Source organism: Equus przewalskii, chromosome 20 (genome assembly GCF_037783145.1).
Source record: "Equus przewalskii isolate Varuska chromosome 20, EquPr2, whole genome shotgun sequence".
Taxonomy (NCBI): Eukaryota; Metazoa; Chordata; class Mammalia; order Perissodactyla; family Equidae; genus Equus; species Equus przewalskii.
Genome location: NC_091850.1, coordinates 30,512,454 through 30,528,611, shown reverse-complemented (window position 1 = coordinate 30,528,611; position 16,158 = coordinate 30,512,454). Strand labels below are relative to the sequence as shown.

At 44.1% G+C, this 16,158-nt stretch overlaps 1 protein-coding gene across 2 annotated transcripts in view; it reads right to left on the bottom strand.

Annotated features, from left to right (window-relative positions):
- SLC45A2 (solute carrier family 45 member 2) overlaps window positions 1-12,318 on the bottom strand; it is a 30,134-nt gene extending 17,816 nt beyond the window's left edge. For both annotated transcript variants that reach the window (XM_008511859.2, XM_008511865.2), the window contains exons 1-2: window positions 10,736-12,318; window positions 8,707-8,883 (exon numbers count right to left, since the gene is read on the bottom strand). In XM_008511859.2, coding sequence (XP_008510081.2) covers window positions 8,707-8,883; window positions 10,736-11,264 — 706 coding nt within the window. In that variant the 5' untranslated portion in view covers window positions 11,265-12,318. The remainder of the gene's footprint in view (window positions 1-8,706; window positions 8,884-10,735) is intronic.
- Between the last annotated feature and the right edge of the window lie 3,840 nt (window positions 12,319-16,158).

The window sequence follows — 16,158 nt, the reverse complement described above, 5'->3', positions numbered from 1 at the left end:
GATGAGCCATGTCGAGCTATGTTCTACTAATGCTTGACATATATTGACTCATCCAATCCTCACAATAACCGTTTCAAGAAGGTACGACAGTCGATTCTTATTAGTAGTGGTAGTTATGTTCTGGAAAGTCTCCACAAACACTGAATCCATGAATAGTAAACTACCGCTCTGAGGGGAAAGACAGAGTTAATTCCTGGAAGCCTCTAGTCACATTTCCATCAATTGATCAACACATAACCTTACGTGTGTTTCTGTTTAAAGATACTTTATTTAATATACACTGTTGATTTATTAACAGTGAAGCCACGGCCAGCAGCGCTATAACTTATACCTGAACAAAGCTTATTTAATACACATATTTTCTCCATAAGTCACAACACAACATTTTTGCACTTATGGACCCTAGACAGCACTTCAGCAGTCCATTTGGGGCCACTTTAAACAGTGAAATCATCAAAAAAGAATAAAAATGCAAAAAAAATTGGACCTCAATGTACAACAAAAAGGACACGTTTGCAGTTGAGAACCACAAGAAGAAGAAGGCAGAGTGTCACCTTGATCTACCACAGCGGGGAGTGAGTATATTGGGTAACTCAAATGCCCCCACTGCCGCCACCCTTCCTCCCCCGCACATGTCCACAAATGATTGCAAATGAGCTGCAGGTATTGATTTTGGTGTTACAAAGAAATTTTGGTGAGTAGGTGAATTCGCAAATACAGAATCCGTGAATAATGAGGATCAACTATATTTTTATCTCTATTTTGGAGACAAGGAAACCAAAGCACAGAAAGTTTGCAGCTGTGGAGTTCAACTCACACTGGCATCATATGGGAAGAGCAGAGTGGCATAGGGTCCCCAAGAATCCTATGGTTCTGAATGGGGCTTTGTGGACGAAAATGAGAGAGAATTCAACTGTGACCAGTTCAGCCTGACCAATGATATGCGGTAGGATGATGGACATCCTAGTAAATGCCAGTGTGACTAGAGGCCACTCAAACCCAGATCCTCCCTCCCCCAAGCTCTTGCACTCTAAGCCCCCAGAACTTGGATGTCACCCTGGCGGAAAGAGGTAGCACATCCCAAACTGACTGAGACTAAGTTTCCATCATGCTGTGGTAATGGGGCTCAACACAGAAGCAATTACATTAATTTAAGTTTGGGGTTTGGGATCCACACCTGTTCAGACAAAAGATTCAACCAGCATTTTCTATGATGAGCTTTAGCTATGCTGCAGGCTAGAAAATTTGCAGGAAAGCAATGCTGAAATCATATCCTTCTCTTTAATTAAACAAAGAGATGCTGAGAATTGGGGTGTGTGCTTGCCAGAGAGGGCAAATGCACTCAGACCACAATTTGTGTTGCTGCTGAAAGCTGCTAACATGTGCTACTGTGTCTAAGGCAACAATGGTTCAGACAAAAGCATTCACTTTAATTATCCCATCATTTTTCCAAAAGCAAGTTTCTCCATTTGAATATACGAATGACTAGTGCTACCTTAGTTCAGATAAGATTCTTGAAACTTCTCATTTTCTGACACGACACATTAAATCTGACCTTTTTTTTTCTTAAGGCTTAGAAATGACTACAAGATCTAGTCATTTGTTGGCCTAGTTTTGGAGCCATTTGTGACTACCTTGAGTTGCTTTAAGTTGACAGAACAAATATCTTTAGCTCCGAGTTGCAACAGTTCGTTTCACTATAATGTAAACGATTCTCAATGTACTTTACAAAATGTTTAACTCCTCCTAATTGTGACCAAGTAGCACCGAGCACCTGCATTAGAGTGAAAAGGCTCAGGACTAGAAGTCATGAACTGAGTCGGACAGCCCTTGGTGACACTGCAGGTCCTCTCAGTGGCCCCATCTCTTTGCCAGCAGCTGCTGAGCTGACCAGTTCTAAGCCAGTTTTGGCCATCTTTGCTCAGGTGCATCCAGACAGAGACTTGCCTGAGCGAGTCCACCAGGTGGGGTTCAGCGCTCACACAGTGACGTTAACAACCCTGGGATCCCCCGTTGGCCAGTGGAGATGGGAGTCGGTGGATTAATCCCCCCTCTTGATCCTCCAGATGGAGAGTTCTGAGATGCACTTCATTAGGCTCCTCAGAAGGCCCTGGCAAGATGGAGGGCAGCCACCTAGAGCAAAGGTCAGCTCTGTAATGCTTCTTGTACTGGCCTGTTCCACTCCGCCATTTCCTCTCTCTTGGTCTCTGGAATCCTTTCCTAAATAAACTGTCTGCATACAAACTTTCTCTGGGGCTCAGCTTTTACGGGAATCCACACAAAAACATGAACCATGTCTTTGGCTGGCTGGTTGGTCGGTTGGTTGGTTGGCTGAAAGGTTGGTTGGTTTTTGCCCCAGCCTAGTCTACCATTCCCCAGCTGTGGGACCTTGGGTTAGTCACATTCCTCTTAGCATCATGGCTTCCTCATAGGCAAAATGAGGATGTTAAAATAGAATATTCGTCCCACCAATATTTCTTGAGCATATTCCAGGAACTATTCAAAGCACTGGGGATACAGCAACAAAAAGGAAAGATAATGTTCCTGCCCTCAGGGAGCTTATATGTTGGTTAGAGAGGCAGAAAGAAGCAACAAAGGAACGAATAGATACTCTATCCTCAGGCAGTGATGAACACATCACTGAGGAGGGGCTTTGTAACAGAGATTGTCACAAAGTAAAGAAGCAGACCAAGATGTTTTGGTATCTAGGGAAACAGCTTTCAAGCAGAGGACAGAGCGAGGGAAAAATCCCCTCAGATGCCCCCTCTCTAACCTGCCTTTGAGATCCTTTGAGAGGCATGTTGATCACGCTTGAATGGAAAAGAAATGGCAGTTTGGAGATGTTAACTGTTTGGCCCTCTGTCATCCATGGCAGCCACATAGCTGAAATTCCTGTATCCTTGGTTTCTGCTCTGGCCACATCCTTTCCAAGCTGCCCAGATGAGGAGACACGAAAGTTCACCAGGGGTGGAAACTTCAAAGGGAACCCAGCTGATGAAAGAAAACCACGCACACAGCAGTTATTCATGAAGGAGAAAAGGTTACAATCGACTCTAACATGAAATGCAGGTTCTTTCCACTTGTGTAAAAGGTTTGGTCAAAGTAGCCCATGTCTAAATCTCATTTTTAAGACTCTTCTTAGTTCTTAATGATTTCTAATCAGAGCATGTGTTACATTAGCATTTTTATGCATACTTTGAAGTTTTGAGAAAACAAAAGTTAAAAGAGGCTGAGTCTAACAAGTCACCCACTCTTCTTCCAAAGATGTACAAGGGGCAAGTTCCTCATTAAATCATTACAAATAAATCTTTGGCAAGCCCTGTGGGGATGGAGGAAATCAAGTAACTATGAAGATTTGGTGTTGAATCCTTTTAAATGGTCTCTTGCTCTGGGCCTGGGAACATTTGCCAGGATATTAATAACTGACATCCTGTAAAGATTCACAACCTTGTGAGAAAACAAATGTTCAGAAATACTAAGACCATGAGGTAGTTAAGAAGAGGAGGCAGGATTTGAAGCAGTATGGCCTTTCCTGTCATGCCTCACTCCAGCCTCCTGCTGCGGGGGAGAGCCCACTGCTAAGGATAGCAAGGCCTTGGGTTCCATTTAGCAGAAATATGCTCCGTTAGAAGCTTTTCAACACAAAGGAGGAATTTCCTACCAAAGATCGTGGGTTCCACAGCGCCAGGAGCACCCAAAGGTGAAGGCACGGGGTGAGAGGATGTGGGTGGATCCACCAAACACCCCGTGGCTACCACATACCCCAGGGATGGAGGGCAGGTAGAGTAACCTTTAAACACAAGAGATGGAAGAAGCTGGAGGATAAAATATCCCCCTAGGAGGCAGTAGAGTCTATTCTCTAAAAAAAAAGGAAAGTCAGAAATACGCTGGGAAATATTTTGGCAATGAACCCTTTGACACTTATTTGCAAAGAATTTGAAATTGCTGGGCCTGGACTACAGCTCTGAAATAAATAAAAGAATTTCAATTTACTCAGATGATTGGACTCCTTGGGTGAACAATATCTTGCTGTTGACGGAAATCAAAATGGGCATGACACAGAACACGCCTTCATCATCAAATGCTTGTTTCAAGTGGAATGCCCTAGTCATCTCTCCGCCAAGTACGTGTAAATTCAGGAGGTCTGGCAGGTATGCAAAGACAGGGTGGAGTGATAACACACTGCTTGTTGTTTTTCACCCCATCTTTTAATGTGGTCTTCATTAAGAGCAAGGACGCTATGGTGGGGTCACACATCCACATTTAACTCGACAGAATTCAACTATTCACAGTTTGAGAAGAGGGAGAGAGTGAGCAAGAAAGACAAGAACAACATTTTAAATAGCACGGGTGATCCTATCTGCTATTCCCTTCATTGAGCCCATATCCAGGAGTAAACACTGGAGATGACCCTGCACATAGATTTATATGTATCCATCACTATGCAAGGCTGTACACACAAAACAAGGCATGTCATCTTTTATGGGTGAGCAGAGAGATGTCTACAAATCACGTGGACTCTCAGTGATTATCACTTAGGTGGGGACTTCAGAATCTAAGCCTTAAACAAAGTAAGCCTTCACTCTATTTTATTAGAGGAAGATGTTTTCAGTTGTTTTTTTTTTCTGGGAGAGGAAACAACTTGCTGGCTCTCTTCCGCTGTTCTTATGAACATAAAAAGAACTTTCGTGTTTTTGCTGTTTATTTGAAAATTCTAGAATATCTCCAATATGCTAAGAAGGAAAAGGAAAGGGACCTGAGGGAGGAGGGAAAACAGAGAAAAGTGGATATACTCTCACCGTATCTCACCTGTCTCAACCTTCAGGAGCTGGGCTCAAGGGGCACAGGGTAAAAGTGAAAGGGAACAATGGGGCCAGCCCGGCGGCGCAGTGGTTACGTTTACACACTCCACTCTGGCGGCCCGGGGTCAGCTGGTTTGGATCCCGGGTGCAGACTTATGCACTACTTGTTAAGCCATGCTGTGGCAGGCGTCCCACGTAGAACAGAGGAAGATGGGCAGGGATGTTAGCTCAGGGCCAGTCTTCCTCAGTAAAAAGAGGATGATTGGCAACAGATGTTAGCTCAGGGCTAATCTTCCTCAAAAAAAAAAAAAGTGAAAGGGCCCAATTATGGACTGAATCATGTCCCTCCCTAAACCGATATGTTGAAGCCCTAAGCCCCATTGTGACTTATTTAGAGATAGGGCCTTTAAGGAGGTAATTAAGGTTAATGAGGGCATAGAGTGGGGCCTAGTCCAATAGAATTGGTGTCCTTATAAGAAGAGAGAGACAGGGGCTGGCCCGGTGGCACAGCAAAGTGCGCACGTTCCGCTTCTCAGCGGCCCAGGGTTCATCAGTTTGGATCCTGGGTGCAGACATGGCACCGCTTGGCAAAAGCCATGCTGTGGTAGGCGTCCCACAGATAAAGTAGAGGAAATGGGCATGGATCTTAGCTCAGGGCCAGTCTTCCTCAGCAAAAAGATGAGGCTTGGAGGATTGGCACTAGCTAGCTCAGGGCTAATCTTCCTCAAAAAAAAAAAAAAAAGAAGAAGAGAGAGACGATAGGAGTGGATACACATAGAAGAAAGACCATGTGAGGACACAGCAAGAAGGTGGCCAGCTGCGAGCTAAGAAACCAACCCTGCAGGCACCTAGATCTTGGACTTCCAGTCTCCAGAACTGTGAGGACATGATTTCTGTTGTCTGAGCCACCTGGTCTGTGGTTTCTGTTACAGCAGCCTGAACAGACCCCACAGGCCCCAACAGGAGTGAAATTCAGGCAGGCATGTGGTGAGCTCCAACCTCCACCATCTCTTCCTGCTGGAGTTCCCCGCCTCATTGACATCTTTATGTTCGTCCACTTGATAAACTTTTGTGCTTTGGTTATTTTGTGGATGGAGTCCCTGACCAACGTAGAAATTAATTGTTTGCCTGAAATTTAGAAGAGAGTAGCCTTCTCCCTTGGAAGTGGGTGAAAGTGTCCAAGTTGCTTTGATTTCCACAGGCAGAAAGCGGGAAGGGAGTTCCAGTGTGAGTAAACACCCAGAAGCTGCGAAGGAAAGGGCAGCCTCCTTCGTTTGTTCCATTAATATTTATTTTGAGCACCTGTGATGTGCCAGGCAGTGCAGGAGGTCCGACAGACGCAGTGAGTAAAACAGGCCTGGCCTCTGCCCCTAAGAACATGTTGGGAGATTGTCCAGAGCACAGAGAGTGTGCAGGGAGTGATGGGAAGTAAAACGAAGAGTAGATGGAAACAGGGGCCGGCCCCATGGCTGAGTGGTTAAAATTCCACGTGCTCTACTTTGGTGGCCTGGGTTCACAGGTTCAGATCCTGGGCGCAGACCTACTCTACTCATCAGCCATGCTGTGGAGGCATCCCACATACAAAATAGAGGAAGATGGGCACAGACATTAGCTCAGGGCCAGTCTTCCTCAGCCAAAAAAAAGAGGAGGATTGGCAGCAGATGTTAGCTCAGAGTGAATCTTCTTCACAAAAAAAACAAAAACAACAACAAAAAGTAGGATGGGAACAGACTGTGGGGAGCTTTGAACCCTGTCTAGAAATTTGTTCTTCATCCAATAGGCAAATGGGGAGCCACTGCAGGTCATTGAGCAGGAGACTGCCCTGGTCACAGATGTCTTTTAAGAATATGAATTTGGAAGCTGTGTGTTGGATCAGTTGAAATAGGAAGAAATTATAGACTGGATAAACAGTAAAGGAATAAGTACTAAAACTCAGACGAGATATAGCCTGAATCAAGGTAATATCAAATTTATATGTGTTTGGTGGGACCAAATCTTATGCTAACATCAATAGAAAACCTCCAAGTATTTTCTCAAACCCTAGAGCATGGCTCCACAGCATGGCTGATCAGTAGAGTAGGTCTGCGCCCAGGATCTGAACCTGTGAACCCAGGCCACCAAAGTAGAGCATGTGGAATTTTAACCACTCAGCCATGGGGCGGGCCCCTGTTTAGCATTAGAAATGCTATCACCTGTTAGCCTTGGAAAAGTTTCCAAAATACAGAGTTCAATCTTCTAATCTCACAGGCAGCAAATCAGAGATCATTCAGCCAAAACTAACACTGACTTAATTAAGCTGGGGGGGGGGTGTATAAGCTTTTAAGTGTGGGAGTGGCCACATTGCCCAAAGCAAAACTCTCAACGTATCATGTTTATAAGCCAAAAAGTCTCCCATGACCTTGCGTAATTAACTGCAGCAAATTATGATACAGCAGAAGGAATTAGGGGATCTAAGATAGGAGAATGCAGTTTGAATCTCTATTCTGAGACCTTCTACCTGTAAACAGGGTGGTCAGGGGCCAGTGACAGATGGACTGGTCTCCTGCTCCTCCACCTTTTCTAAAGCGAGGAGGAACTTCTCTCTGCTGGGCAGCCCCATTCTTTCCATGTTCACCATTACTCAGCATTCACCAAATATTTGCTCAAACAACAGGGACTGCCCCAGCAGCCTCCGTATGTAGGCGCTGCTCTTGGCTATGGAGGTATTAACCACAAAACTGGAGATCCTGCTTCTCATGAGACCTACCTGGCCTTGGGAGGAGACAGAATATCGTAAATCAAAGCGCAAAATAAGTACATTGACTGGACTATGAAGACAACCAAATAAGGTGGACTGATCGAGTGCCCCCAACTAGATATAAAAATCCTCAAGGGCCAGGATCACTCAGTAGCCCCACATATAACCCCACAGTCCTGGAACAGTCCTAACTGGTGCCCTATAAATGCATGTTGAACACTAGCAGCATTGCTCTAAGTGGCTCACCCAACGGCAACCAAAGGAGGCTGGCAACAGCCCCAAAAGGTGAAGAGAACCCCTCATCGTCCTTCTGGCATGGCTTTTTTCAAACCAGGAAGTTCAGGAAATGTCAACTGTTGATATAACTAAGAAAGCTCTAAGGCACGTGGGTTTTTTCACTTGCTTGGTTTGTTTCGATTTCTCTTTTTCAATGTGGTTCTTGCCACAGAATCATGCGGGGTACTTATTAAAAATACAAATTCCTGGGCCCCACTCTCAACCCACTGAATTAAAATAACTGGAGGAGGGGCCCACAGAACTGCATTTTTTTTTTTTTGAGGAAGATTAGCCCTGAGCTAACATCTGCTGCCAATCGTCCTCTTTTTGCTGAGGACGACTGGCCCTGAGCTCACATCCGTGCCCATCTTCCTCTATTTTATATGTGGGATGCCTGCCGCAGCATGGCTTGCCAAGCGGTGCCACGTCTGTACCCAGGATCCAGGCTGGTGAACCCTGGGGCCACCGAAGCAACACGTATGCACTTAACCACTGCGCCACTGGGCCGGCCCAATGGAACTGCATTTTTAACAAGCTCCTAAATAATACCGATGCTACATTGCTGTCTTAAAAAAAACACATTGCTGATTTAAAAAGAAAAAATCACCCCAAAAGTACACCATGCCTCTTTTCATTTCACTTGCAAATGTCTCCACAAATAGTTCTTCAGAAAGCTCTTACGTAAACTTCCTTTGCAAAACCCTTCAGCCTGGTCACAAGTTGACTTTATTTAGAGAAATGCACTGGGAGACTGAGCCCGCGTGATGAGAGCATTCCATCAGCTGATCCATTCATTCAAAAACTTTGACATGCAGAGACACTGGATGGCTTCAGTGTAAGAACCTCCCTGTCTGGGGAGCTAAAGGAGAGACTTTCCGGAATATTCCCTACCTGTGAAGAGAGCGTGGTGGTGGAGGCCCCTCTCCTTGTCCTGATGGGAGCAGACATCAAATAAGTAGGCTTTGATGGGCCCATCAATGAAGTCAGCAGCAAAATCAAAGAGAACCACACCTATCATGGTGATGGTTATGGCCCAGGTCAGCTTCTTCCTTCGGTCAGCAATCAAAGCTAAAACAGAAATAAACATACCTCACATCAATCCTGGTTTAGAATGACCCACGTTTTTTATTTCCACCAAAACTTCCTGTCATCAAGCTCTCTCCCTTTGCTTTCATTTTGCTTTGTTTTTCCAAATAAAAATAGCTTCATTATATTTTCAGGTTTTAAAAATTACGCCTGTGAATGTCCAGAAAAGGCAAATCTAGAGAGACAGAAAGTTGATTGAGCGGTTACCTAGGGCTGGCGAGGAGGAGGAAGTGAGGAGTGACTACTCACAGTCACTGGGTTTCTTTTTGGTGTGATGAAAATGTCGTGGAATTAGATAGCGGTGATGGTTGACCAACCTTGAGAATAAACTAAAAAGCACTGAGTTTTAAATGGTGATTTTTATGGTATGTGAATCATCTCTCTCTTTTTTAAAAAGCCACTTAAAAACTTATGCATGCTTATTGGAAACCATTCCAACGAAGCAGAAAAGCTGAGGGAAATGCTTCAAGTCCCAGCCCCAGTGATGGTCATCCTTCAGACATCCCTTCACGCACCTGCACATATCCAGATAGGGGTGGATTTTTGCGCCCCAATGCAGTGCTTCGCAAACTTTAGCATGCTTAACCATCACTTGCACGATTTGTTAAAACAGACTGTTGGGCTCCGTCTCCTATGATTCTCCAAGATTCTCCCGTGATTCCTCACTAGGTCTGAAGTGGGACCTGGGGATTTGCATCTCTAACAGCTCCCAGTGACGCCAGTGCTGCAGGTCAGAGGACCACGCTTTGAGGCACACTGATAGTGGGATCATGTTGTCCCTGCTCATTTATAACCAACTCTCTTCATTTCTTTGCGTTCCAATTAAGGAAGAACGACTTCACAATTTTAACAAATAATTCTCATTCTATGGATGTGCCACAACTCATTCACCCAATCTCCTATTGGAGAAAAAAAAGTTTTCCCTTGCTTTCAGTTTCACTTAAGAATAAAGCGTAATATGTGCACATGTTTTAAGATTATAGTATAAAAATAAGTGAAAAATAAGCCTACTCTCCATTTTTCACTTCCAGTCTTTTAGTACCCCTTCCTAGAAGCCACTATTCTTATCAGGTTTTTTGTGAATTCTTCCAGAAATAGCCTACATTTATGTATTAATGCCCTCTTTTCAATATATACAAATGATAACTGATTATCCTGCCTCATTATCATCCATTCTGCTAGCCTGAGAGCTAATGATCTAAAAATGTGTGCTATTTTTAAGTTTAACAATCCCTTTTTTGATGTAACTTTTTATCTACTACCACCTATTACCAATTAATTGGTGGCTGATTAATGACTAGAAAAAGTGCTCACTATCAGGTTTGTTTTTGCCCAGAATTTGCAATGCAAAAATGTCCCCTTGAGATGACAGGTTGACACCCCATTGATGCCTAACCCATTAAAAGGCTCTACATAAACCTATCAACAGAATTAACTCTGATTTAGACACACAGGTAATTTATTGTAAATATTTATGGAGCCATTTGGCAGCTGGTTAATTTGACAAAGTACTGAATAAAGAAAGCATAATGAGCTCAAAAAACACCACAATTGATAAATAGGTAAAAATATTTAATTTGATAAAAGAGATAAAAATTTCATCCTATCTTAAAATCCTCAGAATAAAAAAGCAATGCATGCTGATGTTTCTAAAAGTAAAGGCTCCCCAGTCTCAGAATTTGAGTCATTCCAAAGCTGAAGTTCATTGTAACCTAGGAGAGAGAATCTGTTCAAACCAAGTTCAAAGTCACATAAAGAAATTCGCACTCTCCTTCTATGGAGTTACATGATGGGACCCTTTTCCCCGCCTGCCCACCTCATGCAGTCCACTGACCTGATATGACAGCGTCCCCGTTGAGGTACAGAGCCATACCCAGGAGCATTATGACGCTCAGGGCCAGAATGTAGGGTCTCCGCCGGCCCCACCTGGCCCGGCAGTGGTCGCTGGCCGATCCCACCACAGGTTGCAGCAGGAATCCCAGGACGGGACTGAGCAGCCACACCACGCTGTACAGACGCTTGGGCAGGCCCACGCTGAGCAGGACTGGGGTCACGTAGGCCGCCTCCACCGCGTAGCAAAATTCCCGGCCGAACATGGCCATGCTGTGCATGACGAGCCTGCCCGTGGATCTTTTGGGCAGCTCCACGGAGCCAAAGGGGCCATCCTCAGCTAGGGACTTATAGGTGGGAACGCCAGGCTGCCCACTGTTGCCACCCATGGCCACTGGGTGAGGAACCTGCCTGCAAGCCCACCGCCACCCGGGTGGCCCTCGGGTTTGTGCCTCAAGCTGGATTTGACATAGAGCCTGGCTGAGCAGCCAACAGAGATGATCAGGCTGGGGGAGGGGCTCAAATTCTTTCATGGCTCTAAGATCACAAGTTATGATGAGAGGGAAGGGGGGTGGGGCCTGGGCAGCACAACAGAGATTAGCTGCTGTAAGCCCTCTGGTTCCTTAGAATGTTTTTCCTAAGGAATCTTCCTTTGTGCAGTTCTCACTCTCACTCTCCCTCTCTCCTTCTCTGTCTCTCTGTCTCTCTCTTACACACACCCACTATTCCACATGATCACACAGCCAGCTTTGGAACAATAAAACCCTATTATGCAGGTATTAAGTTAAAACATGAATGAGTTGATATCTTTCTATAAACTTTTTTCTAGATACAAATATTCTGTAAGGACAAGTGTTTTTTGTTTTGTTTTGTTTTAAAGATTGGCACCTGAGCTAACAACTCTTGCCAATCTTCTTTTTTTTCTTTTTCTGCTTTTTCTCCCCAAATCCCCCCAGTATGTAGTTGTATAGTTTTTAGTTGTGAGTCCTTCTAGTTGTGGCATGTGGGATGCCGCCTCAGCATGGCATGATGAGTGGTGCCACGTCCGTGCCCAGGATCCAAATGGGCGAAACCCTGGGCCACTGAAGCAGAGCATGTGAACTTAACCACTGGGCCACGGGGCCGGCCCAGAACAAGTTGCCTGAACACAAGCTGTCTACACACGCACCTCAAGAGTCAATTAACTAGACTTAAAATGGTGGGCGGTTGCACCCTTCCTTTAAATCACTAGCTGTCTCATAGCACTGTTATATTTGCCTTCATTGCACTTAACACGCTTTAAATTAGATGGGTCTGTGTTTATTCTGTTTCTCCTATGTTAACTAGTCTCTGATCCCCTTCAGAGCCATGATTAGGTCTGTTTTACTCATTGTGGTATCCCCAGCAACTAGAATGATACCTGGCACCTAGTAGTTCCTCAATAAATATTTGCTAAAGGAATTCTTGAATGAATGAAGTATATACACTACATTAGTACTGCCAGTCAACTGCCTGTTTGCTCTGAGCCATCCTCTGCTCCTCCTCTGCTGCTCTGTATCAGAAGAGACTACATTTCCCAGGTTCTCTTGCTTTCTGGTTACTAGGTAGATTTGGCCAATGGGAGGCACTGGTGGGGAGACTAGGGGTGGGAGAAGGGAAGAAATCAGAGCATTCCTTTCCCCGACACATATACACTCTCTCTCCTTTCTGAAACATCTCTGGCAGTGGCTGCATCTCCACTGTGAGTCCAGCTTCTGCCAGGCAACCTTGGCTTCTGGGTCCTGATAATACTATCTTTTCCATCATCCCTGCAGCCATGGGAGTGGTCCTGGCTTCATGTTGTTGCTCATATCTGGGTTGCCTCACTATCTTCTGGGCTTCTCAGCTCTTGTATCACCGGTGTAATTCTCTATATTAAATTTGCTCTGTTTTAAAGACTTGGAGTGGGTTTTATTTGCCTTGTTGGACCCTGAGTTCAAATGAAAAGTCTGAGAAGCAGGGGAAACATGATCTTTAGAAAGGCCCCTAAAATTGGTTACAGAGCAAGACTTTAGGTTAGAATATTGAAGTTTAAATTCTGGTTCTACCTCTTCCTAGTTGTATTTCCCTGTGCAAATCACTTAAACTGGTGTTTCCAAAACTGTGTGCCAAGGTGCCCCCGTACACCACAGTGAACTCACATGGGTATCTCAGGATATTTAAAAATGTGAAGACAGTAAACAGAGTGAAACTCAACAGCTGTCAGACACCACATGAACCACTGGTGAAGTAGTTCACACTTTCAACATAAGATTGCACTACAATCCTTTCAATGATTTCATATTTTTGTGAGGCTGGGACTTCCACAGACATGATAAAAAGCAAGTATTGTATGAAAATCAATGTGGAACAGAAAATGAGAGTAGTGGTGTCCAATTTGATTCCAAGGCATGAGAAAGCCTTGTCCAGTGCAGTGTCCAGCGGGTGCATATGATCCATTAGTAATTGTGGTTAAGAATGAAATAAAAATAAAAATATGTCTTCAATTTATATGTGTATTATATTTTTCAAATAGCTAGTAAGTTGTTAGGACATAAATACTTAAGTTGTTGGGACCTGATATACATAAATGGAATGGTTATATATTTCTTTTGGCCTAGGGGCACCACAAAAAAATTACTGAGAAACTAAGGGAGATGGGAACTAAAGGTTTGGGACCATCTGAGCCTTGTGTTCTCATCCGTAAAATGAAGAAGCCTGGCCTACTTTCCTTCCCCCTGTGATTGTTGAAGAGCAACTGAGATACTGTATGTAATGGGTCTTATTGGCTGCCTACTCAATATCCATTCTCCGCTCCCCCCATCCTGATGGAACCTGGATTAGATTCCAGAATCCACCCCTCCCTCACACAACCATGTGCTTCCAGGAAGCTGAGTCCAGGGGAGCTTTATCTGAGGATGATCCTACCTTCTCTGCCAAAGACTGGTGTAGGCTTGGCTTGTGACTTAACTCGGCCCCAGGAGACCCAAGACAAGGTTGGCTGAAGACTTCTGAGACCCCATCTTCTTCTGGATGTTGCTGTGTGTGGATATGAGATCCAAAACTTGGTATCAGGCTGAGGATAAAGCAAACACATGGAGGATGGGAAGTTGGCAGAGCCAGAAGAATGCAGGAAAACAGGGTCTGAGTAACTGGACTCAGTAACCCTGAAACTTAACATCCTTCCAGCCTCTGGGTATGTGAGCCCAGACACTTCCTTCTTGTTTTGGATATTCTTACTTGCAGTTGAAGGCAGCCTGATTTTATATAGGTAAAAGTATTTTGCAAATTATACAGTGCAATGTAATTGTGACTGAAGCCTAAAACGTGCTTAGAGGGATGACATGAACATAGAGATGAGAGGCCTGGACGCAACCAGTCACCTTGTTCTACATAACTTGTTTTATTTATCACCATCCAGTTTGTAGCATCTCATCACTTCTTACATTGTAGGGTCAAAAGAGAGTGTAAATAAATGTGTATTGAACTATGCATTCAAGAACTATGTATTCCTCTTTCACTAGAATGGACCATCTTCAATTGCCTGCCTCTCTTCCATCCTCCTGAAAACTTCCTATTTTCTCCTTACCTGCCCCTTGCCTACTTCTAAATCTACAGTTGGTCAAAGGATAGCTTAAAAAAAAAGAGGAAGCGTAGCATTTTCTGCACAGGGTCTTAGTCTTAGACTCTTCAAAAGAAAAGTATGGGTCACTAACAAAAGCTACTAGCCTTATTTACATACATTTATTCTTTAAAAGTTCACGCTCTACCAAAACCAATCTTTCATTCAAATATTTTGTATAAAGTCAATTAATCACAGAAATCAATATTCTAAGCTATTCCATCTGTTGATTTACAGATTTTTGCCAACCCCCTTTTATCCTTTCCCTCACAATCCATTCAACAGACACTTTTTTGAGCACCTACTATGACAGTAACCAAGGGGAAAAGGCTTGGTTCATATCCATTAGGACACTGCTACTCAAAGTGTGGTCTTTGAACCAGAAGCATCATAATCACCTGAAAGCCTGGTAGAAATGTAAATTCATGGGTCCCACCCTAGACCCACATTAGAATCCTTAGAGGTGGGCCTAGGAATCTGTTTTAACACTGTCTCCAGATGATTCTTTGCGTGCTGGAGTAACTACCCTAGGAGCTTATGGCCTAGTGAACTAAAAGCAATTGCTATCCTTGGAGATATGTACAAAATGCAATGGGACCATAGGAAGGACCCCTAAGAATAGGAGCTAACAATTACTGGGCACCTAGGATGTTCCAGGCACGTCACAGGCATTGTCTTAGACATCACAATGATAGAATGAGATTTGAACACAAGGCCTTTCTGACTCCAAAATTCATAATCACTGTGCAAAACCGCCCTAGGACTGAGAAACACGGGATGCTTCACAAAGAAGACCCAAAGAGAGTTTGAGCCAACTCTCAGTTTGCTAGATCAACAAGCTGGAGCATAAGGGGTCGAGAGTATTGTTAATCCTGAAAAATGTTGCAGCATATGGAAAGGCATGGAAGCAAGAAACCACAGCATATTTAGAAACTTCAGGCCGTCCAATATAAAGTGTGAGGAGCAGTTGGGTAGGGATGGCATTGGACAGCTAGGTGGAAGTCTTATTATAAATAAATAGTTCACATGCTATGTAAATGAGTTTATATTTTATTCTATACGAAAAAAAGAGGACCACTGAAGAATTTTACAGGACTGAAACGACCAGTTTGGTGTCAAAAAGATTACTGGTAGTGTAACACAATGGGAAAAAAAAAAATGAAGGCAGTGATACTAGAGGTCAAAGTCAGGTAGGAAAGCTGAGTAGTAGTCCAGGTAAGAGGTAACAGGGTCCTGAATGAAAGCTGCAATGAGAGATGGGCAAAGGGATGGATACAGGAGCTATTCACTCCTTTAATAAAATTCACAGTTTCCACCATGGGCCAGTCACTATTCCAGCAACTGGGGATTTAGCAATGAAAAAAACCTACACAGTTTCATAAAGCTTCCATTCTAGCGTGCACTAGTTAAGAGGGAGTGAGGACTGGGGTCAATCAATGTAATATCAGTAGTGACACAGTGTGCGAAGAAAAACAGAACAGGGGAGGGGAGACTGAGTGCTGAGGTGGCTGCTAGTTTAGTTACGGGTCAGGAAAGGACTCTCCTTTGGGCAACGGCCTAAATGAAGTGAGAGGTAAGCTGTGGGCCTATTGGGGGCTGGGGGAGACATGATGGGAGTGGAAGCCAGAGACTGGTAAGGGGAGGAAGAGCCTAGTAGGACTTTCAAACGGATGATGCTACAATGTCCTGAGAAAGAGACACATTTGGGTGATGCTAACAGGAAGCTACACAGACAAGTCAGGCTCGCAGCAGAGTGGTCTAGAGGGAGCAGTGGAAGTTATCTGAAGGAAACCTCAAGAACATTTTCT